Raw genomic sequence first — 25819 nt, forward strand, 5'->3', positions numbered from 1 at the left:
CATAGGGGATCCCAGGAAAATAACACTATATATCAGAAAATTCAACGTGCTCCACCATCAGGATTTCCATTACACATTTAATTTCTTCTGTACAATTTTTATAAACTTGTTTTTCTTTTCAAAGTCATCAGATTTCCAGATTAAATTCAGCACTACACAGTATGCCCTTGAAGTAAAATGAGGTTACCTGCTTTATTTGGATACCAAGTTCCCTTCCAGACAGCATTAAAATAAAGACAAGTAAGACTACACAGATAAAATCCAGTATAATTCAAATCCAACAATGAAAAATTTCCCCCATATTGTTGCAAAATTCTTTCTACTGAAATGCTTTGCTACAATAATAAAAAGCATACATTACATATAAAAGATACCAGTGTACTAAAAAGTGACAGAGTGGACTAGCAAATCCTTCAAAGCACATTATATAAATGACTAGCATTTAAAAACATTTTCCTATAAAATGTAGGTCATATACATTTATAAATTGGCGAGTTTATTTCTAAAGCAGTGATGTGTGTGTGTTCAAATAGTTAGCTGTTCTGTACAGTATAATATCTACTCAATTCAAACTACAATAGGTTTGTCTTTCTTTGTATTGAAGTTGAACAAATTCATCTGATCAGCTGAGAAACCAGGGTTGAAAAATAAGTATCTAAAAATCAAAGTAGAAAGTTCAGAATTGTTGAAATGTAGCTATGAAATATGAAGAGAACTATTTCACAATGGAGCTGAAGTCACCTCAAAACTTATGGGCTTGAATCTAAAACAGAAACAAATATTAAAATCCAAAGCAAACCACAAAGTTAGGTAGCAGTACAGAAGCAGGAAAAAAACCCACACCCCCTTCCTTCAGTGTGATGGGCACTAAGTTTTGCAGTCTTCCTCCATCTTGCAGAAGAGTGGTAAGGCCATTCAATGCTTAGTGAAAGTGAGTACAGATGAAGTCAGATTTAGCCTGTCTCCCCTGCAACTTCAATTATGCTGTGTAAACAGTGTTACGTTCCAATAGGAGGAACAATGGAATTTGCTTATAAAAACTGATTAAAGATAATCATTATTAAATGAAATAAAGATAACTCTGAAATGTTTTTAGAACTTTCCTGATGCTACTTGTAAAGTTAGCACTGCTATGTATTATTGCTTACATACAGTACAACATCATATGCCTTCTAACATAAAGCAGTACTGTGATTTGTTTGTACATATTTACAGATTCTTAAAAACAAGCTGTAAAAACATTACATACTTTCAGACAATACAAATTAGCACATTGGTACTCACTTCAAAACAAATGGAATGCATAACATTAATAAAACATCATAAAGGAAGACTCACATAAAAGTCCTTGATTGTCAAGACACGTTTATATATAAACTCTAACTGTGCAGAATTAAAGATTCAATCATAGGTACATCCTTATTTGATGAACCATATTTACAGCATGGTATTGCATAAAAAAATAAAATAATGTTTACAGGGTTTTACTTTTTTATCCATTGGATTAAAGAAAGCAACAAACACAACAAGAAATGTTTGTCTGCTGTAGTTTGTTTCCTACTAAAGTTTAAGTGAAAGAGGAAACATCCGTTTTTTATTTGCAGAATATAGCAAAAACAACTGGAAAATTATTTCCCTGAAATAAAGCAATTTGAAACGGAAAAAGTTTAAATTAAATTGCAGAGTCAAAAAGTTTCTCATCGATTATAATAGTGCTTCAAGTAAATATACTGTGAAAAAACGAGTTCTAGTTTAAAATGTTCTAAGTCTAAGAAATAGTTTTACAGTAATGCCTACTTTTAAGTTTCCCGGCTTTTTTTTTTTTTTTTTTTTTAAACAGCCCTTTGAAAACCCAAATTAATAAAATGAAAGAAGTGGCAAAAGATCTAACCTAGCTGGCACTTTGCAAGCTTCTCTGGCCTGTGGAAATGAAAGCCTACCCTGAGCACAAGGCCTCTTTTGCCTCTCAGAACGAGAAAATTACCCGACCACTGGCAGTCCTCACTCAGCCAGAGCTAAGAGGATGGATCTCTGTGGTATCAACTAGAAAATCTGCCAAGTAGATCCAAAAAATTTAAGAGCCACTTCAAATATTCTGCACTAAATGAAATATGTGTACAGTAAGTTAAAAAACAAACGCACTTTTCGAAGATGTTCAAGAGATATTACTTCATCTAATGTGATCTGTTTCCAATCTTCAAATTTGAGAACAGGTTCTAAGAAAGCACACCTTGGCTCACATTTCACCAAGTTTAAGGATGTAAGAGTATGTTTTCATAGAACAATTTGCTCACCAAGAGAAATTAGAAAACAAAACAAAACCCAAATTGCAAAAGGATATCCTCAATATTCTGATTTAAAGCAGCACAAAAGGCTACTTGCTTTCTCTATTAATGCCCAGATAGAAATTAAGTAACTTTCTGAAGCAAAATGGGGAAACCCAACTGTTGAGATGTTTATCATATGATGATAATATTAATACACGGTAACTCTGGTAGGCATGTAAAATTTCACAGTAAAGAGAGTAATGACTATACTTTAAGTGGTAAGTCAGTAAATTATGCCAAAGTATCATTTACCTCAAAATATGCTTCTAATGTGGTAGAAAGTCTGCCATTATGTAGATGTAAAGAAATGAGGCGAACACAGGCATGCAACGCCTGAACTTCTACTTGCATTGACTGCCACTTTCAAAGGCTTACTGCTCAGCAGTAGAGCCACATTCTAAGAACTGTGCTGGTGATGTTAACACAAACCAAAAACCCCACTTTATTCTGTACCAAGTTCTCAACAGAACAGAAATTCTGATCAGGCTCAAAACAAAAACAAACAACTCAGGACATCAATGCCTACTATCACCCAATAAGTAGTATGAGAAAAACACAAATGCCTATTCCTACAGAGAGCACAGTTTTGTTGTTAACATCTCGCCTGAATGATGACTTCTTGAGGTTGTGATGTGCAACGCAAGACACACCATTCTTAAGAGTCAATAATGGCAAAACTTAAATATATACTTCAAAGAAGTCTAAAATTCTTGAAAAATTTGGCAGCAAAGAAAGCTGTCAAATGGGAAAGTTTCAAGCAAAGTTTAATAACCAAAGTATAGAGGAAACCACATTAAACATAATTTATATTTCTTATCATAAAATACCATATATTTAAAATAAATGTAAAAGATGTTAAGGTTAGATATTTCTTTGTTCCCTTTCTTTATGAGAACAGTCTTGGGATAACATTAAATAAAAGAAAAAATAATTTAAAATGTAGAACATTCTATACTGAAACAAAGACTGAAGATCTATAAGGCCAATATAAAAGCTAAAATGGAAATTAACAAGAAAGTTTCATCTTCAAGGGGTATTAATTTTAGATTACTGATGTTCTATCAGTAGGTGTGCATTGTGACAAAGATGGTGGAAATTTAAAATAAAAACAAAAAAGTTGGAACAAATTAAAGAGGATAATAAAATCAATATAACTGTTATTTTCCAAAAATTAAAACTGTCCAATGTGTAACTCAAACCATCATTCTTTAGAAAAGTATATATATATATAATATGTATATATATAAAAGCACTATTTATTGTACCATGCTGTATTAAGACAAAATATTAAAAAAAAAAACATTCGTGGTATAAGGATAAAGTCTGTAGTTTATTTAGATTTTGAAATGCAACAAAAGGTTTCCGATCACTCATCTAGCTGAAAAAGAAACTGTAGTTACTAGAATTAGTAAACACTTTTGGTTTGTAAAATTGTAATGAGCAGTGTTCATTAAAAATAACTCAAGATAAAATAAGCAATTAAAATGCCCATTTCTTTAGTTTCTCTGGATACTGTTTAATTATCCAATCTATCAAGAGTCTAGAAAGAGAAGGATTAAACCAGATTTTACAGTTCCAAAGATACCCAATTTCCTTTTATTGCCAAAAATTAAAATTTTCAATTATGAGATGATTATGACACAACCATATCAAACCTAAAAATCTAAATTTTTTTTTACTTTGAGAACTCAAAAATACCAAATAGATTCTAAGTGCTCTATGTTAACTGAAGTGTATTATGTAAAGTAAAATACAATTAAGCTTTAAAACGTGGAATATACATTTTGTATAAGCATTATGTTCTTGGGAATGTAATCTACAGAGTATCTTCTTACTAAAACTTCAAAACCTTGATACTTGCACATGAAAAAATCATAAAAAATATCTAAGTACAACTGTACAAAGAAACTGACACCAATACGCATACTTCCATAGAGAAGTGAATGCTTCAACAGTTATGTATTTTGGTAAAAGTTTTGAAAGTATGCATATTTTTTAAAGTAATTAGGCTTTTAAATAGTGGAGTCTTAGACTATCAGATTTTTATTACTTTTCTCAAAAAGAAAAAGTCGATATAATGCAAAATGAAAATCAAGGGTATATGGCATATCATTCTTTAAAAGGTGGTTTCTTTTTTCCCCTCATAGGACACACTAATTTATTTAAGCCATAATCTCTTGACATTTAAACTTTTAAGTTCACTCTGTCTGTAAAGTATACTCAGATTCCCTGCTGAAGTGCCATGACTATGCTGAAAAACTTAGAAACAGTATGAGTAAATTTCACACAATTACTAATCTCCTAAGAATGTACAATGATATCAGTTAGGAAACAATTGTGCGAAAGTCTCTTTTTTTTTTTTCCTTTTAAACTTGGTGTAGGTGGAATAGCAAGTTTCTGATCTAAAACAAGTAATGCATTGCTTCTGTAAAGGTGACAACATGTAAGGCAGTTCAAAGAATGCTGACTAACCAAACAAAACGCAGTTATTGGATTATCTTGCTATTCTTATCAGCTTAACTTGTTATAACGCATTGCTCTTAAATCTGTACAGCACTCCATTTTACACAGAGTAACCCCACTCTTGATTAATCTGTTCTAAAGTGCCAGTATTATTTACACATTTTTTTTTTAGCCAAAAGTCTGGCCAGTTGTAGCATCAGGTGAAGATGTCATCCCAGCTCTATTATCATTTACATTCACCAAGGGAAATTCTGGAAATTCAGCACTTGTCCCTGGTCCCCGAAGGTTCACCTGTCCATTGGCAGTGCTAAACTGAGTAGCTATTCCAGCTCTGGATCCATGATATGGAGCACGGAAAGGTTGTTCAAAAGAGCTCATTTGGTAAGCTTGGTGGACAGGCTGAGCCTCAGCTTTCTTCTGAGAAGTCACTTGATCCAAAAAGTCCTGTGTTGATGTGGCAGAAGCATGGTTTGTCTCATCACCTGAAAAGGGAAATGAGTGCTGTGAATCACCAACTATGAGTCCAAAGTGGGATTTATCCGGAGTTGTTCTTAGTGGAGAATTCATTCCTGATCGAAAGCTATTGATGGGCATGGCTGCATAGACTTGCTTGTCTATGGAAGAGAATGCTGGCTGATTTGGAAGGGTCTGGTTATCAGTCACAAAGTTAAGGCTCGGGCTATTCAAATAGGCATCATTTTGGCTAGTTCTGTCCAAAGCCTGCTGCAGAAACTTTGAGTATTCCTGCAACATGTTGGCTTTATCTGATGAGGATGCTTGGGAGCTTGATCCAACATTCTCCGACTGGGTAACCTCAGGTACTTCTGAAGAATTTATTGATATGCTAGAAGTCACCTCAGTGTCCGCAACACTGAATGATATCTCATGCTGTCCATTAGCTTTATGGGAATAATGATCCAACAGAGTCTGTAGTACCTCATCTGGAATAACATTTTTGTCATGATTACTCTTTATCTCCACATTCAGTGCCTGTGAATCTAATATGGATGCTGTGGCACTCTCATCAATGACACTTGCCACAGCTGCTTGTGTTACAGAAGGCTGAGAAGCTATAGTGCCCACATTCAGCGCATACTCCCTACTATTGTTACTCGCTGCCTGAAGATACCGCTTCTTCTTCAAAAACTGCATGGCATCATCATAGTTAGTGCTACTGTGTACAGGTTTACTGGGCCCCTCTTGCAAATTGTCAACCTGGTCAATATCAGCATTGCCTTCTGAGTCCAGTAAAGCTTGTTTGTCCACAAGTTCAAAAGCATATTTTGAAACTTTGCTCTCTTCATATGTGGATAGAGGTGAAATCGTTTGATTCTGCTCCAATGGCTGTTTCAGGCTTCTCTTACTATTAATTTTTTTGAGAACCAACTTAGGTGGATGTATTTCTCCTGATGCATCTTCTAAATGCGCTCCCCCAACTGAGGAATGTGGCATTTCCACCGCATACTCGGCTACCATATACTCATCTTTCACTTTAGTACTTGACGAGTAAAGAGGCAAGTAATCATTTTTGTCTTTCTTTAGGTCAGATTTGTCCAAAGAACTCTCTTTGTCCATCCCAGATGACTTTTTCTCAGTTTTCTGCCTTTTCTTTTTTGGCAGTGAGTTATCTTTTGGTGATGTAGAAAAGCCAGAATCTTCCTCGGATGTCAGAAGGCCACCTTTGATGGCACATCTGTTTAGTTTTTTATCATGATTTTCATGGCACATACGTTTATGTTTCAAAACACGATCTGTTCTGGAAAAATACTGTCGAATTCAAAGTTCGGAAGGGAGTTTTTTGTTTTAGTTTTGCGTTTTGGTCAACCAAGAAAAGAAAAGAAAAAAGCAATTAATATAAAGATAGATGTAAGTGTAATAATATGAGCAACTCCAAACTAATTTCCTGAGCCAACTGTCTATTATAAATTGAATCAACAACAGTTAGGGAATTCTTCAAATAGCTTTAGTAGTTGCTAACATTTTCTAATTTAATTCTTTAGAATTATTTTATAATTGAATTCCAGACAGACGACTTTCAATGCCAGTCATGCCTCAATAAAGTGACTTTTAAAAAAATTCAAACCACACCTTACCTGTAAACAGTATTCACACTGGTAAGGTTTTTCTCCACTGTGAGTTCTCTTATGCCTTTCCATATGGTATTTCTGAATGAATCTCATACCACATTCATCACAGCGAAATGGTTTTTCACCTAGTATATGACACATAAAGTTTAAAACAAAACAAATACTGTGAAATATAAGTTAGTGAATTACTTTACCACAAGAATCTCTAATAAATTACCACAAGAACATTGCCATATTTTGTTCTTTTTAAATGACGAAAGTCTTTATTCTAAATATATCTTCCAATTTATTTTGTCAAGAATATCTTGCTTTACAAAAATGAAAGAGAGAGGCACATGCCATTGAAAAGAAAAGACTGAAAGCACACATACTCAATTTCCCAGCCTTTTATTATAGGTACACATAATATACTCTTTCTATAGAGGCCAGTATTACCAAGAACTTAACAGTAATATGGATGGGTCTCAGTAGAGTGGCTAACGTCTCTAATCTTTTTTTCAATCATACAATAAATATTTTAGGAAAATTTTTGAAAAAAGGTTACCCATACACAGACCAACACAATTCAGAGTATATTTTTTTTAATTCATGTCTTTTCAAAGATTTTTGTGGTTAAATAAAACCTAAATCCTAAGAAAATATATTTTAAATCTAATTTATTAAAACATAAAACAAGTTTAAATCAGAGGCTAGGTTTTAAAAGTAATGTTTGTTTATATTGATTCTCTTTTCCTCAACTCAAATGAGCATTTTTCAAGTCCTTCTGGGAAAGAATTAAAATGAGCAATGTTAACTGGACACAGAACCCCCAACCTCACCTCCAATTTTTTTTTTTTTTTTAGTGACAAAAGGACTTCTTAGCTTGAAGGAACCATCTTATGAAGATCTAAAATAGTTTTTACTGATAAAGCCACAGCCTAAGCAAACCAAAGGGTGTGACAAGATTCACCTCTTTGGAAAACCACTGTTTCTACTTTTCATATAGTCAACAAAATTTTACTGAATTCTTCTCCTCTACCCATAAACCCTCTGTAAGAGGTTAAAAGTTAAAGACTTGTTACTTGTCCTCAAAGAGATTATAACATTAATTGGGAAAACATGATACAAATATTACAAAAGAACAACTAACAAAACTATATCCAGCTCTGGTTTACCTTTACAGCTTTATAACCCACTAGCTCTCTTCTTGACCTTTTCTCAAATGGAAGAACCTACCTAGCTCATGTTTTCCTACTTCTGCCTGTTTCATGCTGCTCCTTAAGTCCACTTCTGTGTGCTCAGGTACTACGCTCCCCTCCAGGACCAACCCATCTGCTCTAGGATACACTGCCCTATTCCCCCAGAGGAAAGGTATCTTTATCTTCTTTGTTGTTATTGTTATTGTTCAGCTGCTAAGTCCTGTCTGACTCTCTGCAACCTCAGGGACTGCAGCACAGGCTTCCCTGTCCTTCACTATCTCCTCGAATTTGCTCAAACTCATGTCCATCGAGTCAGTGATGCTATCCAACCATCTCATCCTCTATCGTCCCCTTCTCCTCCTGCCTTCATTCTTGACCAGCATCAGGGTCTTTTCCAATGAGCTGCCTCTTCGCATCACATGGCCAAAGTATTGGAGCTTCAGCTTCTGCATCAGTCCTTCCAATGGACATCCAGATGATTTCCGCAAGGACTGACTGGTTTGATCTCCTTGCAGTCCAAGGGACTCTTGAGGGTCTTCTCCAACACCACAGATCAAAATCCTTCAACATTCAACCTTCTTAATGGTCCAGCTCTCACATCTGTACATGACTACTGGAAAAACCACAGCTTTGACTAGATGGACCTTTGTCAGCAAACAGATGTCTCTGCTTTTTAATATGCTGTCTAGGTGTATCACAGCTTTTCTTCCAAGGAACATCTTTTCATTTCATTAAATTATCATCAAATTATCTTCTTTAACTTGACACAGAACTGTAGCTGTACCTTTCCTAAGGCACTCATTACTTTCATCTCAGTAATTAATCTACAACTCTACTCTTTTACTAAATTTCTTTAGGTCAGAATCGGGGCCCAAATTATGCTTATGTAGCTCAAATTACTTTGGGCAATTTTTTAAGTGCCACATGAATGGCATAAAGGATTATTACAGAGGCTTGTTAGCGGAAAAAACCATTATCATGAACTGGTATGATGTGGAAAAGTTTCTTCGCAGTGTCAGAATCTACGCTGAGCAGTCGTTAAAAGGTGAGTGATTAAAGGCAAGAAAAGAATATTTAGTGGGGAATAACAGAGCAAGTAAGGGTTTAGATATTATAAGATATACTGGAGAATCACAACAAACTGTGAAAAATTCATAAAGATATGGGAATACCAAACCACCTGACCTGCCTCCTAAGAAATCTGTATGGAGGTCAAGAAGGAACAGTTAAAGATGGGCATGGAACAACAGACTGGTGCCAAATAGGGAAAGGAATACGTCAAGGCTGTATATTGCCACCCTGTTTTTTTAACTTATATGTAGAGTACATCATGCGAAATGCCACGACGGATGAAGCACAAGCTGGAATCAACATTGATGGGAAAAATATCAATAACTTCAGATATGCAGATGACACCACCCTTATGGCACAAAGTGAAGAGGAACTAAAAAGCCTCTTGATGAAAGTGAAAGAGGAGAGTGAACAAGTTGGCTTAAAACTCAGCATTCAAAAAAAGAAGATCATGGCATCTGGTCCCATCACTTCATGGGAAATAGATGGGGAAACAATGGAAACAGTGACAGACTGTTTTTTTTGGGCTCCAAAATCACTGCAGATGGTGACTGCAGCCATGAAATTAAAAGATGCTTACTCCTTGGAAGAAAAGCTATGACCAACCTAGATAGCATATTGAAAAGCAGAGACATTACTTTGCCAACAAAGGTCTGTCTAGTCAGAGCTATGGTTTTTCCAGTGGTCATGTATGGATGTGAGAGTTGGACTGTGAAAAAAGCTGAGCACAGAAGAACTGATGCTTTTAAACTGTGGTGTTGGAGAAGACTCTTGAGAGTCCCTTGGACTACAAGGAGAGCAAACTAGTCAATCCTCAAGGAAATCAGTCCTGAATATTCACTGGAAGAACTGATGCTGAAGCTGAAACTCCACACTTTGGCCACCTGATGCAAAGAACTGACTCACTGGAAAAGCCCCTGATGCTTGGAAAGACTGAAGGCAGGAAGAGAAGGGGATGACAGAGGATGAGATGGTTGGATGGCATCACTGACTCAATGGACATGAGTTTGAGCAAGTTCTGGGAATCGGTGATAGACAAGGAGGCCTGCCATGCTGCAGTCCATGGGGCTGCAAAGAATTGGACACAACTGATCGACTGAACGAATATTGGAGAAATGGTGCCTAAGAAGAGACTTTAACTTGGCAATAAGTCAACTGTTTGAAACTTTCAAGAATGCAACTTCTGTAATTGCTATGGAGTTAACTAAATTTTAGGGCTGAAGGGACTTTGCAATGACTTCAAACTTTGTTCTTGGGAGCTTCACAGAGGCCCCCAAAGGCTAATATGGCAAATGGCTCTAAGCTTCCACCCAGAATTCAGGAGGGAATAGCTCCACTTCTGTACACAGGGGGTCTGAGTAAGGACTCCAAGGGTTTAGAGACTAGAATGAAGAACCTAACACAACTAACCTCTACCAATATACTTATCATTACAAAAACAAAGTCCAGAAAAGTTAAGGTATTTGTCCAACAAAAGCTGGGAGAGAAGACCACTTACTTAGAACGTTTCAAAGTGAAAGAAATGAGAAAAAGGAGGTGAGAATAGACAATCCATTCAAGATTAAGAATTGTTAAGGATGGGGAACTTAACTAAAACTGAAATGGACTATTATGGTGACTAACCAAAGAACAAGATCTCAGAGGAACTAGGATGAAAAGGGAGAGTGTAAGTATTATTTTTTTAAAAGTAAGAACAGATGCATATTTTGAAGTAAAAAGATGTATATGATAGAGCGCATTAAGATCAGAAGTTGATTTAGGTAATTTTTCAAAAGTGAGAGAGGATAAAGAGAAAATTAGTGAATGAATTAGAATTCAACTAATTCTCCATGATAAGACTTTAATATTGTTAATAATGATATAACATCTCACACTGGTCAAAGCAGAAGCTGACAAACTGATCCTAAAATTCAAATGGAAATGCAAGGGATTCAGAGCAGCTAAAGCAATTTTGAAAAAGAAAACTCAGATTTCCCAACTTTAAAACTTACAGCCAAAGGCATAAGGAGATATACATATGAAATAATAGAACTGAGAGTCTAAAAATAATCTTTACATTTACAGTTAACTGACTTTTCATTATAGTCACCAAGATACTTCAGTGGGGAAAAAGTTTTTTCAACAATAATACTGGGACAATTTGATACCCATGTGCAGAATGGGACTGGACCTCAACTTCACATTGCATATAAAAATTAACTCAAAATAGATCATAGGCATAAATGTGAAAACTACAACTATAAAACTCCTTAATATATGAATAAATCTTGACTTTAGATTATGTAGGCAATGACTTCTTAGATATCACACCAAAAGCATAAGCAACCAAACAAAAAATAAATAAAATATACCTCATCAAAATGAACCTTTGTTCTTCGAAGGACACTATCAAAAAAGCGAACAGACAAAATGCTGTGGCAGCTGCTGTGAGAAATAATCTGCCAAAATGTTAAACTTAGAATTGCCATATAAGCCAACAGTTCTACTCCTAGGTATACACCTCAAAGAACTGAAAACAGGTTTTCATTCAGAGATTTGTATACCAATGCACATAACAGCATTATGCACAGCAAACAAAAGACGGAAACAACCCAAGGGTCCACCACCAGATGAATGGATAAGCAAAATGTGATACATACAGAAGATGGAATATTTTTCAGCCACAAAGAGAAATGAAATTCTGATACATGATATAACATGAATGAACCTTGAAGAAATCATATTAAGAGAAAGAAGCTAGACATAAAAAGAACAAATACTGAGTGATTCCATTTATATGAAATACCTAGAATAGGCAAATTCACAGGGACAGAAAGTAGAATAAAGGTTACCAGGGATTGGAAGAGAGAGGAAAGGAGGGCTACTGCTTAATGGCTACAGGTTTTTGTTCGTGTATAATTTTGTTACACAATGTCGTACATGTACTTCATGCCACTACACTGCATCGTTAAAAATGATTAAAATGGAAAATTTAGCTACAGTTTTTTTTCTTATAAGGTGAAAAGACAACCCAGGAATGGAATAAAGTATTTTCAAACCACGTTTCTGAAAAGGGATGTGTATCCAGTATATTAAAAAAGCAACCCAAAAACCACTTACAACTCAACAGTAAAAAGACAAATTATCTAATAACAAGCAATGGATCCGAACAGACATTTCTCCAAAGAAAATACACAAATAACCAATAAGCACATAAAAAATGCTCAACATCCTTACTTATTGTGAGTGTTAAGTCACTCAGTTGTGTCTGACTCTTTGCGACCACATATTTAACTTCTATGCAGAGTACATCATGAGAAACGCTGGACTGGAAGAAACACAAGCTGGAATCAAGATTGCCGGGAGAAGTACCAATCACCTCAGATATGCAGATGACACCACCCTTATGGCACAAAGTGAAGAGGAACTCAAAAGCCTCTTGATGAAAGTGAAAGAGGAGAGTGAAAAAGTCGGCTTAAAGCTCAACATTCAGAAAACGAAGATCATGGCATCTGGTCCCATCACTTCATGGGAAATAGATGGGAAACAGTGGAAACAGTGTCAGACTTCATTTTGGGGGGCTCCAAAATCACTGCAGATGGTGACTGCAGCCATGAAATTAAAAGACGCTTACTCCTTGGAAGAGAAGTTATGACCAACCTAGATAGCATATTCAAAAGCAGAGACATTACTTTGCCGACTAAGGTCCGTCTAGTCAAGGCTATGGTGTTTCCTGTGGTCATGTATGGATGTGAGAGTTGGACTGTGAAGAAGGCTGAGCACCGAAGAATTGATGCTTTTGAACTGTGGTGTTGGAGAAGACTCTTGAGAGTCCCTTGGACTGCAAGGAGATCCAACCAGTCCATTCTGAAGGAGATCAGTCCTGGGATTTCCTTGGAAGGAATGATGCTAAAGCTGAAACTCCAGTACTCTGGCCACCTCATACGAAGGGTTGCCTCATTGGAAAAGACTTTGATGCTGGGAGGGATTGGGGGCAGGAGGAGAAGGGGACGACAGAGGATGAGATGGCTGGATGGCATCACTGACTCGATGGACGTGAGTCTGAGCGAACTCCGGGAGTTGGTGATGGACAGGAATGCCTGGCGTGCTGCGATTCATGGGGTCGCAAGGAGTCAGACACACCTGAGTGACTGAACTGAATTGAACTGGACTGTAGCCTCCAGGCTCCTCCATCCATGGGATTTTACAGGCAAGAGTACTGGAGTGAGTTGCCATTTCCTTCTCCAGGGGATCCTCCCAACCCTGGGACTGAACCCAGGTCTCCAGCATTGTAGGTAGACACTTTACCGTCTGAGCCACCAGGGAAGTCCCTTCCTTACTTATTAGGGAAATGCAAATCAGTATCACAATGAGATACCACTTCACACCCAACAGGACAATTACAGAAGAAAGGACAATAATAACAAGTGTTAGCATGGATGCAGAGAAGCTGGAATTCTCATGCTTGGGTGCTAGGATTGTAAAGTAGTGCAGCATCTTTGGAAAACAATTTTGCAGATCCTTAACATAAGAGTTACCATACCATGTAACTCAGCAATTCCACTCCAAAGCATACACCCAAGTGTACTAAAACATTATTTCCACACAAAAACAAATATTCATAACAGCATTATTCGTAACCGCCAGAAAGTAAAAACAACCCAAATGTCTCTTAATAGAATAAGTGAATAAAAGACAGTATATTCATACATGGAACATCATTTAGCTATAAAAAGGAACAGAAATACATGCTGCAACATGAATGAACTTTAAAACAGTGTGCTAAGTGAAAGGAGTTAGGCAAACAAACCACCTATTGCGTGATTCTATTTTATGAAATGTCTGTAACAGGGAAATCCATAGAAATAGAAAGTAGATTAAAGATTGCCTAATGCTGGGAGGAATGGGCACAGGAATGGTGAAGGTTAGTCTAACCTAGAATAGACTGTTAAAAGAATCCTGTGACAGTTGTACAACTCTGTCCATATACTACAAAATACTGAATTGCACACTTTAAAGGGACGGGGTTTTTGACATTGTGAATTATATTTCAATAAAGTTAACAAATTTATATACTGCATGTTAACACAACTGACATCATGCAAAGTGAGCAAGATTATTTCTTCCCACAAGGAGCTAACAATTGAATTCAAAACAAATTAACAGGAGAAAAATCATGCTTGAATTATTAACTATGTATTAGTACATGTGGGGTAGGAAATGGCAACCCCAGTGGGCTACAGTACATGTGGCTGCGAACAGTCAGACACGACTGAGTGAGTGACACTCACTCACTCACTCATTTACACACACATACAAGAAGCAACATTAACAAACCTAAACAAAAGGTACTAGAAACATTAATACTTAGAAGAAATTTGTACAAATGTTCCCTTGCTTTAAAAACAACAAAAAACAAAACAAAACCAAAAAAACAAACAACTTTCACAGCCCCCTAAACAGAACAATTACAATGGCCAAGTCAGCCAGGATTAATGTAGACACAAATTTATCTTCTATAGTCATTTACTTTTTGAGTACTCACTTTGGATATACTTATTTCTAATCCTTTGTCTGTTTTCTCCTTTAATATTTTCCTTTTTCACTGTATCATCTTTCTTCACATCTTTTTCTCCCATTTTTCCCCCCTCTTCTTCTCTCACTTTTTAACTAGCCATTCCAGAAATAAGACTTTTAAAATTAGAAGTTTTGTCATTTAAGGATCCTTCTTTGTTTATGGGCTTCCCTGGTGGCTCAGAGGTTAAAGCGTCTGCCTCCAACGCAGGAGACCCGGGTTCGATCCCTGGGTTGGGAAGATCCACTGGAGAAAGAAATGGCAACCCACTCCAGTACTCTTGCCTGGAAAATCCCATGGACTGAGAAGCCTGGTAGGCTGCAGTCCATGGGGTCACAAAGAGTCGGACACAACTGGGCAACTTCACATCACTTCTTTGTTTATGGATTAGATCACATACTTAAATGGTTCAAAAAAACCACACAAAAACACAAAACAATACAGAGAAGTATATGGGAAAAAGTTTTCCTCCTATCTTTGCCCCTCCACTGGTACCCACATTTACTTGTTGGGGGTCTGTTTCCTTCCATTTCTTGACACAAGCAGAAAGAAAAATAAGTACATATTCTTTTTATAATTTTTCTCTCTTTCCTATGTGAATATAACATATTTTATTCTGTTTAGAGGTCTCATCAGTAGAAAAAGAATTAGCTCATTTGTTCTGACAACTGATATATCTTTTTTTCACTGATGGACATACAATTTATTTAACCAGTCCCTTATTATTTCCAAATATTTCCTATTATAAATAATGTTGTAATAGATATCCTGTCAATATATTAATTCATACATTTACAGGTACATTTGTAGGGTAAATTCTCAGAAACAGAATTCCTGATCAAATTATAAAAATATTTGTGATTTTGAAATACACTGGCAAATTGGTCTCCATGGAGATAATAATGTGTATTTCACCACCCATGTATGAGTGACTGTTTCCCTATAACCCTGCCATATACTACTATGTTGTTAAACGTCTTGATGACTTCAAATCTAATACATGAAAAAACAGTACTTCAGTATGAGGTTGACCATCTTATGTGCCATTTTTCTATGAACTGTCTATATCTATCTTTTACCTTTCATTTTTTTAAACTAGGTTGCTGATCTTTCTCATGGTGATTTATAAGAGCTTTATTAAAGAGACTGGTCTTTTGATTGTATGAGTTCTACAACTATTTTCCATGGGGTTTTTTGGCACGTGACTCTTTGTGACCCTACAGACTGAGGCCACCAGGCTCCTCTGTCCATGGGACTCTCCAGGAAAGAAAATACTGGGGTGGGTTGCCATGTCCTCCTCCAGGGGATCTTCCCCACCTAGGGATTGAACCCGCATCTCTCATGTCCCCTAAAATGGCAGGTGGGTTCTTTACCATTAGTGCCATCTTTACATAGATGAATTATCAAACATTTATTTTTTGGATATTAAATTTTGAGTTACTTTCAGAATTTTCCCGTTCCAATCTGTCCATATTTTTAATGACACATAGGTAGTTTCATCTTTCATCTTACATTAAAATCTGGTACATTTGGATCATCCTGAGGTAGAATGTGATGGATAAAAGTCTGTCTTTCCAGATGACTATCCTGGTTTTCCCACATAATTTACTACAAGGTTCAGCTTTACTTGATCACTTTTTTATCATAATTATACACTAGTAAGTTTTACGGGTCTATTTCCAGACTTTATATTCTATTCTATCAGACTATTAATGAGCCAGAACCAACATATTTTAGTTTTTAAGACTTTATGATATACTTTAGCATTTGGTAGGACTAATCACTCTACATGCTTCAGTCCATGGGGTTGCAGAGTTGGACATGACTTAGTGAGTGAACAACAATCCCCCTCGTTGTTCTTTTATTTTTCTCTGGTTTGTCTTACTTGTCCACTTTTCAAAACACTTCTGAATTAGCTTGTCTAATATCTGGGGTGAGAGGAAGGGACAGTTGCCTCAGATATTTATGTTAACTTATGGAAAACTGATACACTTTATGAGCTTTATGAAGTTGCCTCTTCTAACTGAAAAAAAGAAAGGGAAAGGGGATAAAGTTTTGTTCTGTGTCCTCAACAGAGTTTTAATAATTTCCCAATATGTAACTTTCCACATTTCTTATTGTGATATTATAAAAGTGTTATTTTCTTCCATTGTATCTTCCTGTGTGTGTTATTTACATACAAAGTATATGGTTTTCGGCAGTTTTAGTGAATTTGATGGTGTGCAGTCATTTTCAGTTGACTCTCATGGGTTTTCCAAGTTTACAATAATATTGTTTGCAGACAGTTATTTTTAACCTATAACATTTTTCTCTTGCTACTTCTGCCAGCTACTATTCTCAAATATTATGTTAAAAATAATGGTGATAATGTGCTCTGTATCTTCTTCCCAACTTTGGTACTTTCGTATATCTCTCTTAAATAGAAATGAAAATAAAATGACTGGTAAATATTTCCTTAAGAAACATAAAAACACTTAAGTTAAATTTCTTTAGGAGAAAAATCCCTTTATTATTTCTCCCTTAAGAACCAGAGCCTCTTTACTGGAAAAAGAAGACAATCTATACAGCACTTGAGTGACTTAAAGGTGAACAGGAAAGGTTTGTTTACATCAAAAATACCAAGAATTCTGTAAATACTGTTTGCAATTCAGGAAAGCAATAACACAGTGAAGAAGAAACAATCTCAAGCTGTTCTACTAATGATAATTTTCCAATACCCAGGGAGCCTGGAGTTTCCTTTTTACCAATTATCAATGAGACCACGCTGCAGAGTTTTCTTTTTTCCTACTGCAGTGTTTTTTCCTGGTAACTTGACACTGAGTTGTTTAAGGGCAAGAATTCGTACTTAAAATGTGTGTAAATATTAGGGAAAATTATACACAAGAAACTGATAAGGATGTAAATTTTATGAACAAAATAGCTCACAATGACTTAATATATTAATCTGACTTTTGGTAGTTTCAACTAATCTGCTTCTTCCTCTTCAATCATTCTAATCTGGCTTCTGTACTTTCGTTATCAAACTGGTTGCCGTAGATCACCTTCAGGTTACTAAACACAACCAAATCTTTTCAGTTACAATGGCAGACGTCTCAGCAGGATTCAGTTCAGGGGATCCCTTTCTTTTTCCTTGACTTCTATGACATTCATGCTCTTTTAACCTCTCTAACGGCTCCTTCTCAATCAAGGCTCTTTCCAGTTCACTCTCCCTCCTCCAACTATGAAATATTTCACTTCTTTATGGCTTCCTTCTAAACTACCTGCTTTTCTCCTTCTATATCCTTTTTTTTTTTGGCAAGAAGCGAAACTCATCTATTTCCACTGCTTTAATTACTCTCAATTCTGAGCTCCAGATCACACATCCAAATTGCCTACACTTCTATGACACTCAGGGATCTCAAATGTATCATATTCCACACTAGTGATCTTCAACCCAGAGCTTAGTTCTTATCCAGACTCCCTCTTTGTATGAATTCTTACTCAAAATATGGGTAAATATTAGGGAATTTCATCTATCTAGTTTCGCAAACCAGAGGCCCACAACTTTTCTCTTCAACCCCCTCCATATTCAACTGGTTAACACATTACTGACCTACTGATTCTACCTACTAAGTACCTGCCCACTTCTTTCCATTACTTCCCACTGTCATCACCCAGGTCCAAGATACTCTCACCTTCTGGCCTGGACTACTATGTAATATCCTCCTAACAGCAGTCTCTTTGTGATTCACTCTCGTCTCTTTCCAATTCCACATCACAGCTAGATTTTATTAAGTAAATGTGATCATGTATAAAGTCTACAGTTCCTAGGACCAATACACACATGTACGCGGCACTCCATTACCATCTGGTCCCTGTATCTTTCTCTCATATCTGATCTTTCTTTACAATACTCCTTTTCACCTTCCGAGCTCTAGTCAAAGCCTTCTTTCAATTCCTAGTACTGTCATGCTTTTTCTCCCCGCAGAATCATTTTCTCTTATAATTCCTCCTCCAAACCAATTCTTCATCATGATAGTGAATCTAAAGTGCTTTACACTCAAGAAATAGTACCTAGTGTTCTTAGTAATCAGAATGAAAATGGCAATCATTTTAATAATGAAGTCTTCATAAAATCTAGGTCAAAATACTTATATTATTTAGATATTATGACATCAAATATAATAATACATAATAAAATAATATTTAGGTATTATGATATCTATGACTATGTTCACACAGCCTAGTAATACATACTTGGTAACAGAAGGGATTTTCTATCTTTAATAAGTCATAAAAGCAGAGAAAATAAAAATTACAAGTATAGAATATATTATACTAATCAAAAAAGATTATTCATTACTCTGAGAACCACTATAAGTACTTAAGATTATAGATTCTAGAACCAGACTAACTGGATTCTAGTGCTAGTCTCAGCATTTCTTAACTGTGAGACATTGAGCATGTTCTTTAACTCTTCTTGATGTTCTCATCTGTAAAGTGAAAATATTAATAAAACACATACTGGAGCCAAATGTTAAATGAGATAACCCGTGTGAGTAACTAGTCTTTGCTTAAGAGAAATCTAGCAAATTTTAATACCTCAATAAATATGAGCTATTAAAAATACAACTTAAGAGGCTGATGTAAATGATTATCACTATATTAACATATTGATTACAGTTAAAACCCAGTGAGTGGGCTACATATCCTAAATGAAAATATCCTTAAGCTAGAGAGACAATTCAGGAAAACAGGAAACAAGGAGGATTACTGAAATAATTATATAGAAACATAATCACACTCCCAGTAACTTGCTTAAAACTTCAGAGCATATAAGAAATAAGAAGGTCACTTACTGCATGATTAAATTCATCTAACATTCTCAAAATGGCACACAACTATAAAGACGGAAAACACATTAGTGTTTGTCAGGAGTTAATCATGGAGGAGAGGGAGTGAAAGAAGTCATAGGACTGTAAACAGATAGCACAAGGAAACTTTCTATAATAAGATGAAGGTACCAGTAAAATTTAAAAACAGACAAACAAATAAACAGAAATAAGAATATCCTTGGCATATAGGAGGTCAGAAAGCTCATGTATCCGTCTAAGAAGAACCCATATACTATGCAGGAAACTATATGTGTGTGTGTGTGTATGTACATGTACATATGTATTTATTTATTTTCTTGGTAATGCTGCATGGCATAAATGGGATCTTAGTTCCCCAACTAGGGACTGAACCCATGCCCCCTGCATTAGAAGCCTGGAGTCAACCACTGGACTGCCAGGGAAGTCCCAGGAACTATATGGCATAGGATATCAACTGAGACGAAAACCACAACCAATTTTATGCTATTAAATAAAACCTGTGAAATTGCCACAGTAACATGAAGCAATGTCAGTTAAACTGACACCCAAAAGGGCTTAAATTAACTAGTAACAGTATTAATTTTTGTAGGTAGTAAATTTTTTAAACCCCACTTTTCAATAAGTATAGAACAGTTTTGGGGAGAAATTTCAATGCCTGCCTTTTCAACTTTAGAAAGAAACTCTGGCAATGTTTTCCTTTTTAAAATAACACACTGGGGTCACCATATCCCCCCACAAAAGAAAACGATGAAAGAATTGTTTCATTTTTTCCTGGGCTTCTTTTCCTTGGTAGAGCTATGAAATTATACATTTATAGCATAATTTTTTTAATGCTCTAGTATCCTTAGAATTAAACAGCAAATGACAGGTGGGAAACTATGTTTTAGGTTACCACAGATTAGATTTCAGATTCCTTTTTTGAGACAAACAACACTAAAAAATTATCAATTACCTCTATCTACTAAGAGCAACATCCCTGATGCACTATACAAATTTTTAAAACATTGAAAGTTGCTCTAGGGACCAATTGTAGAAAACAAAATCAAAACAACAAACACTGTCCTAATTCTGAAAATAAGTGAACATCATTTAAATACGGCAATGTCCACAGTTCATTTTTCTGTCAGCCAATATATATGGTTATATATTACAACTTGTACTAATATATAAGCTTATTAACGCTGAGTAATTGATGTTCCAATGAAGGCACCTAGAAAAACTTAAAGTAATATTAACAATAAAGAAAAGGAAAGATATAAGCATCTGAATGCAGAGTGCCAAAGAATAGCAAGGAGAGATAAGAAAGTCCTCCTCAGTGATCAACACAGGGAAATAAAGGATAACAACAGAATGGAAAGACTAGAGAGCTCTTCAAGAAAATTAGAGATACCAAGAGAACATTGCATGCACAGATGGGCTCAATAAAGGACAGAAATTGTATCAACCTAACAGAAACAGAAGATATTAAGAAGAGGTGGCAAGAATACACAGAAGAACTGTACAAAAAGAGCTTCACGACCCAGATAATCACGATGGTGTGATCACTCACCTAGAGCCAGACATCCTGGAATGTGAGGTCAAGTGGGCCTTAAGAAGCATCACTACTAACAAAGCTAGTAGAGGTGATGGAATTCCACTTGAGCTACTTCAAATCCTGAAAGAGGATGCTGTGAAAGTACTGCACTCAATATGCCAGCAAATCTGCAAAACTCAGCAGTGGCCACAGGACTGGAAAAGGTCCGTTTTCATTCCAATGCCAAAGAAAGGCAATGCCAAAGAATGCTCAAAGTACCACACAATTGCACTCATCTCACACGCTAGTCAAGTAGTGCTCAAAATTCTCAAAGCCTGGCTTCAGGAATGAGTGAACTGTGAACTTCCAGATGTTCAAGCTAGTTTTAGAAAAGGCAGAGGAACTAGAGAGCAAATTGCCAACATCTGCTGGATCATCGAAAAAGCAAGAGAATTCCAGAAAAACATCTATTTCTGCTTTATTGACTATGCCAAAGCCTTTGACTGTGTGGATCACAATAGACTCTGGAAAATTCCGAAAGAGATGGGAATACCAGACCACCTGACCTGCCTCTTGAGAAACCTGTATGCAGGTCAGGAAGCAACAGTTAGAACTGGACATGGAACAACAGACTGGTTCCAAATAGGAAAAGGAGTACGTCGAGGCTGCATATTGTCCCCCTGCTTATTTAACTTATATACAGAGTACATCATGAGAAACGTTGGGCTGGACGAAGCACAAGCTGGAATCAAGATTGCTGGGAGAAATATCAATAACCTCAGATATGCAAATGACACCACCCTTATGGCAGAAAATGAAGAGGAAATAAAAAGCCTCTTGATGAAAGTGAAAGAGGAGAGTGAAAAAGTTGGCTTACAGCTCAACATTCAGAAAACTAAGATCATGGCATCTGGTCCCATCACTTCATGGGAAATAGATTGGGAAACAGCGTCAGACTTTATTTTTCTGGGCTCCAAAATCACTGCAGATGGTGATTGCAGCCATGAAATTAAAAGACACTTGCTCCTTGGTAGGAAAGTTATGGCCAACCTAGATAGCATATTAAAAAGCAGAGACATTACCTTGCCAACAAAGGTCCGTCTAGTCAAGGCTATGGTTTTTCCAGTGGTCATGTATGGATGTGAGTTGGACTGTGAAGAAGGCTGAGCGCTGAAGAATTGATGCTTTTGAACTGTGGTGTTGGAGAAGACTCTTGAGAGTCCCTTGGACGGCAAGGAGATCCAACCAGTCCATCCTAAAGGAGATCAGTCCTGGGGATTCGTTGGAAGGAATGATGCTGAAGCTGAAACTCCAATACTTTCGCCACCTCATGCGAAGAGCTGATTCATTGGAAAAGACCCTGATGCTGGCAAGGATTGGGGGCAGGAGGAGAAGGGGACGACAGAGGATGAGATGGCTGGATGGCATCACTGACACGATGGATGTGAGTCTGAGTGAACTCTGGGAGTTGGTGATGGACAGGGAGTCCTGGCGTACTGCGATTCATGGGGTCACAAAGAGTCGGACATGACTGAGCGACTGAACTGAACTGAACCATGCAAATGTGGCATATGTTGTGTTGTTCATCACTCAGTCGTGTCCAACTCTTTTCGATCCCATGGACTGCAGCAGGCCAGGCTTCCCTGTCTTTCATCATCTTCCAGAGCTTGCATATGTAGCTACTTTTTATTTATTTAAAAAACTAATCAGACTATCACACAAGTCTATCCTCCACAGATGTGGTTAAACATTTTTTTAATTAGTAAAATGGCTGGATATATATCCTCACTAAAAAGAAATTTAAGTTAGACTCTCAAAATGTAAAACAGATTTAAAATAGCAGTGAGCTAACATCCTGATTTACAGACATTTTAAATTAGTCCATCTATTTTTGAACTTAATATAAATTCCTAATTTCCAGCTATTTTTTCAAAAAAGTGTTCTAGAATAAAAGTTCAACAGTTAAGACAACACTAAGAACAATAGGGGGTTATCATATCAATAGACTCTATCAGTTCAGTTCAGTCGCTCAGTTGTGTCCGACTCTTTGCGACCCCATACTGTAGCACACCAGGCCACCTTGTCCATCACCAACTCCCAGAGTCCACCCAAACCCATGTCCATTGAGTCGGTGATGCCATCCGGCCATCTCATCCTCTGTCGTCCCTTTCTCCTGCCCTCAATCTTTCCCAGCATCAGGGTTTTTTCAAATGAGTCAGCTCTTCGCAACAGGTGGCCAAAGTATTGGAGTTTCAGCTTCAATCAGTCCTACCAATGAACACCCAGGACTGATCTCCTTTAGGATGGACTGGTTGGATCTCCTTGCAGTCCAAGGGACTCTCAAGAGTCTTCTCCATCACCACAGTTCAAAAGCATCAATTATTCGGCGCTCTGCTTTATTTATAGTCCGATACTCACATCCATACATGACCACTGGAAAACCATAGCCTTGACTAAACGGATCTTTGTTGGCAAAGTAATGTCTCTGCTTTTTAATATGCCTTCCAGGTTGGTCATAACTTTCCTTCCAAGGAGCAAGTGTCTTTTAATTTCATGGCTGCAGTCACCATCTGCAGTGATTTTGGAGTCCAGAAAAGTAAAGTCAGCCACTGTCTCCCAATCTATTTGCCATGAAGTGATGGGACCCGACGCCATGAAATTAGTTTTCTGAATGTTGAGCTTTAAGCCAACTTTTTCACTCTCCTCTTTCACTTTCATCAAGAGGCTTTTTAGTTCTTCTTCGCTTTCTGCCATAAAGGTGGTGTCATCTGCATATCTGAGGTTATTGATATTTCTCCCAGCAATCTTGATTCCAGCTTGTGCTTCTTCATCCAGCCCAACGTTTCTCATGATGTACTCTGTATATAAGTTAAATAAGCAGGGTGACTATACAGCCTAACATACTCCTTTTCCTATTTGGAACCAGTCTGTTGTTCCATGTCCAGTTCTAACTGTTGCTTCCTGACCTGCATACAGGTTTCTCAAGAGGCAGGTCAGGTGGTCTGGTATTCCCATCTCTTTCAGAATTTTCCAGAGTCTATTGTGATCCACACAGTCAAAGGCTTTGGCATAGTCAATAAAGCAAAAATAGATGTTTTTCTGGAATTCTCTTGCTTTTTCGATGATCCAGCAGATGTTGGCAATTTGCTCTCTAGTTCCTCTGCCTTTTCTAAAACCAGCTTGAACATCTGGAATTTCATGGTTCACTCATTGCTGAAGCCAGGCTTTGAGAATTCTGAGCACTACTTGACTAGCGTGTGAGATGAGTGCAATTGTGTGGTACTTTGAGCATTCTTTGGCATTGGAATGAAAACTGACCTTTTCCAGTCCCGTGACCACTGCTGAGTTTTCCAGATTTGCTGGCATACTGAGTGCAGTACTTTCACAGCATCCTCTTTCAGGATTTGAAATAGCTCAAGTGGAATTCCATCACCTCCACTAGCTTTGTTAGTAGTGATGCTTCTTAAGGCCCACTTGACCTCACATTCCAGGATGTCTGGCTCTAGGTGAGTGATCACACCATCGTGATTATCTGGGTCGTGAAGCTCTTTTTTGTACAGTTCTTCTGTGTATTCTTGCCACCTCTTCTTAATATCTTCTGTTTCTGTTAGGTCCATACCATTTCTGTCCTTTATCGAACCCATCTTTGCATGAAATGTCTGACAGTATGTGGTTCACTGGAGAAAGGAATGGCATACCACTTCAGTATTCTTGCCTTGAGAACCCCATGTATAGTATCAAAAGGCAAAAAGATAGGACACTGAAAGATGAATTCCCCAAGTCGGTAGGTGCCCAATATGCTACTGGAAATCAGTGGAGAAATAACTTGAGAAAGAATGGAGAGATGGAGCCAAAACAAAACAAGACCCAGTTGTGGATGGGACTGGTTTAAGCAAGGTTCGATGCTGTAAAGAGCAATACTGCATAGGAACGTGGAATGTCAGGTCCATGAATCAAGGCAAATTGGAAGTGGTCAAACAGGAGATGGCAAGAGTAAACGTCGACATTCTAGGAATCAGGGAACTAAGATGGGATGGAATGGGTGAATTTAACTCAGATGACCATTATATCTACTACTATGGGCAGGAATCCCTTAGAAGAAATGGAGTAGCCATCATAGTCAACAGGAGTCCAAAATGCAGTACCTGGATGTAATCTCAAAAACGACAGAATGATCTCTGTTCATTTCCAAGGCAAACCATTCAATATCACAGTAACCCAAGTCTATGCCCTGACCAGTAACACTGAAGACCCTGAAGTTGAACAGTTCTATGAAGACCTACAAGACCTTCTAGAACTAACACCAAAAAAGGTGTCCTTTAATGCAAAAGTAGGAAGTCAAGAAACACCCGGAGTAACAGGCAAATTTGGCCTTGGCATACAGAATGAAGCAGGGCAAAGGCTAATAATAGAGTTCTGCCAAGAGAACGCACTGGCCATAGCAAACACCATCTTCCAACAACACAAAAGAAGACCCTACACATGGACATCACCAGATGGTCAACACTGAAATCAAACTGATTATATTCTTTGCAGCCAAAGATGGAGAAGCTCTATACAGTCAGCAAAAACAAGACTGGGAGCTGAATGTGGCTCAGATCATTAACTTATTGCCAAATTCAGACTGTAATTGAAGAAAGTGAAGAAAACCACTAGACCATTCAGGTATGACTTAAATCAAATCCCTTATGACTATACAGTGGAAGTGAGAAACAGATTTAAAGGACTCGATCTGATAGAGTGCCTGATGAACTATGCACAAAGGTTTGTGAC

The 25819-nt window shown here is 37.0% G+C and overlaps 1 protein-coding gene and 1 non-coding gene across 23 annotated transcripts in view; one reads left to right on the forward strand and one right to left on the reverse strand.

The window, feature by feature from the left end:
• Nucleotides 1-3638: 3638 nt before the first annotated feature.
• Nucleotides 3639-25819, reverse strand: part of ZNF148 (zinc finger protein 148) — a 142527-nt gene continuing 120346 nt past the window's right edge. For all 22 annotated transcript variants that reach the window (XM_042232553.2, XM_027956612.3, XM_042232547.2 and 19 more), the window contains 2 exons: nucleotides 6884-7002; nucleotides 3639-6557 (listed from right to left, as the gene is read on the reverse strand). In XM_042232553.2, coding sequence (XP_042088487.1) covers nucleotides 4959-6557; nucleotides 6884-7002 — 1718 coding nt within the window. In that variant the 3' untranslated portion in view covers nucleotides 3639-4958. The remainder of the gene's footprint in view (nucleotides 6558-6883; nucleotides 7003-25819) is intronic.
• Nucleotides 14849-14920, forward strand: TRNAW-CCA (transfer RNA tryptophan (anticodon CCA)). Its single transcript has one exon. It is a non-coding gene; the product is annotated as a tRNA-Trp (tRNA).

Source organism: Ovis aries, chromosome 1 (genome assembly GCF_016772045.2).
Source record: "Ovis aries strain OAR_USU_Benz2616 breed Rambouillet chromosome 1, ARS-UI_Ramb_v3.0, whole genome shotgun sequence".
NCBI lineage: Eukaryota > Metazoa > Chordata > Mammalia > Artiodactyla > Bovidae > Ovis > Ovis aries.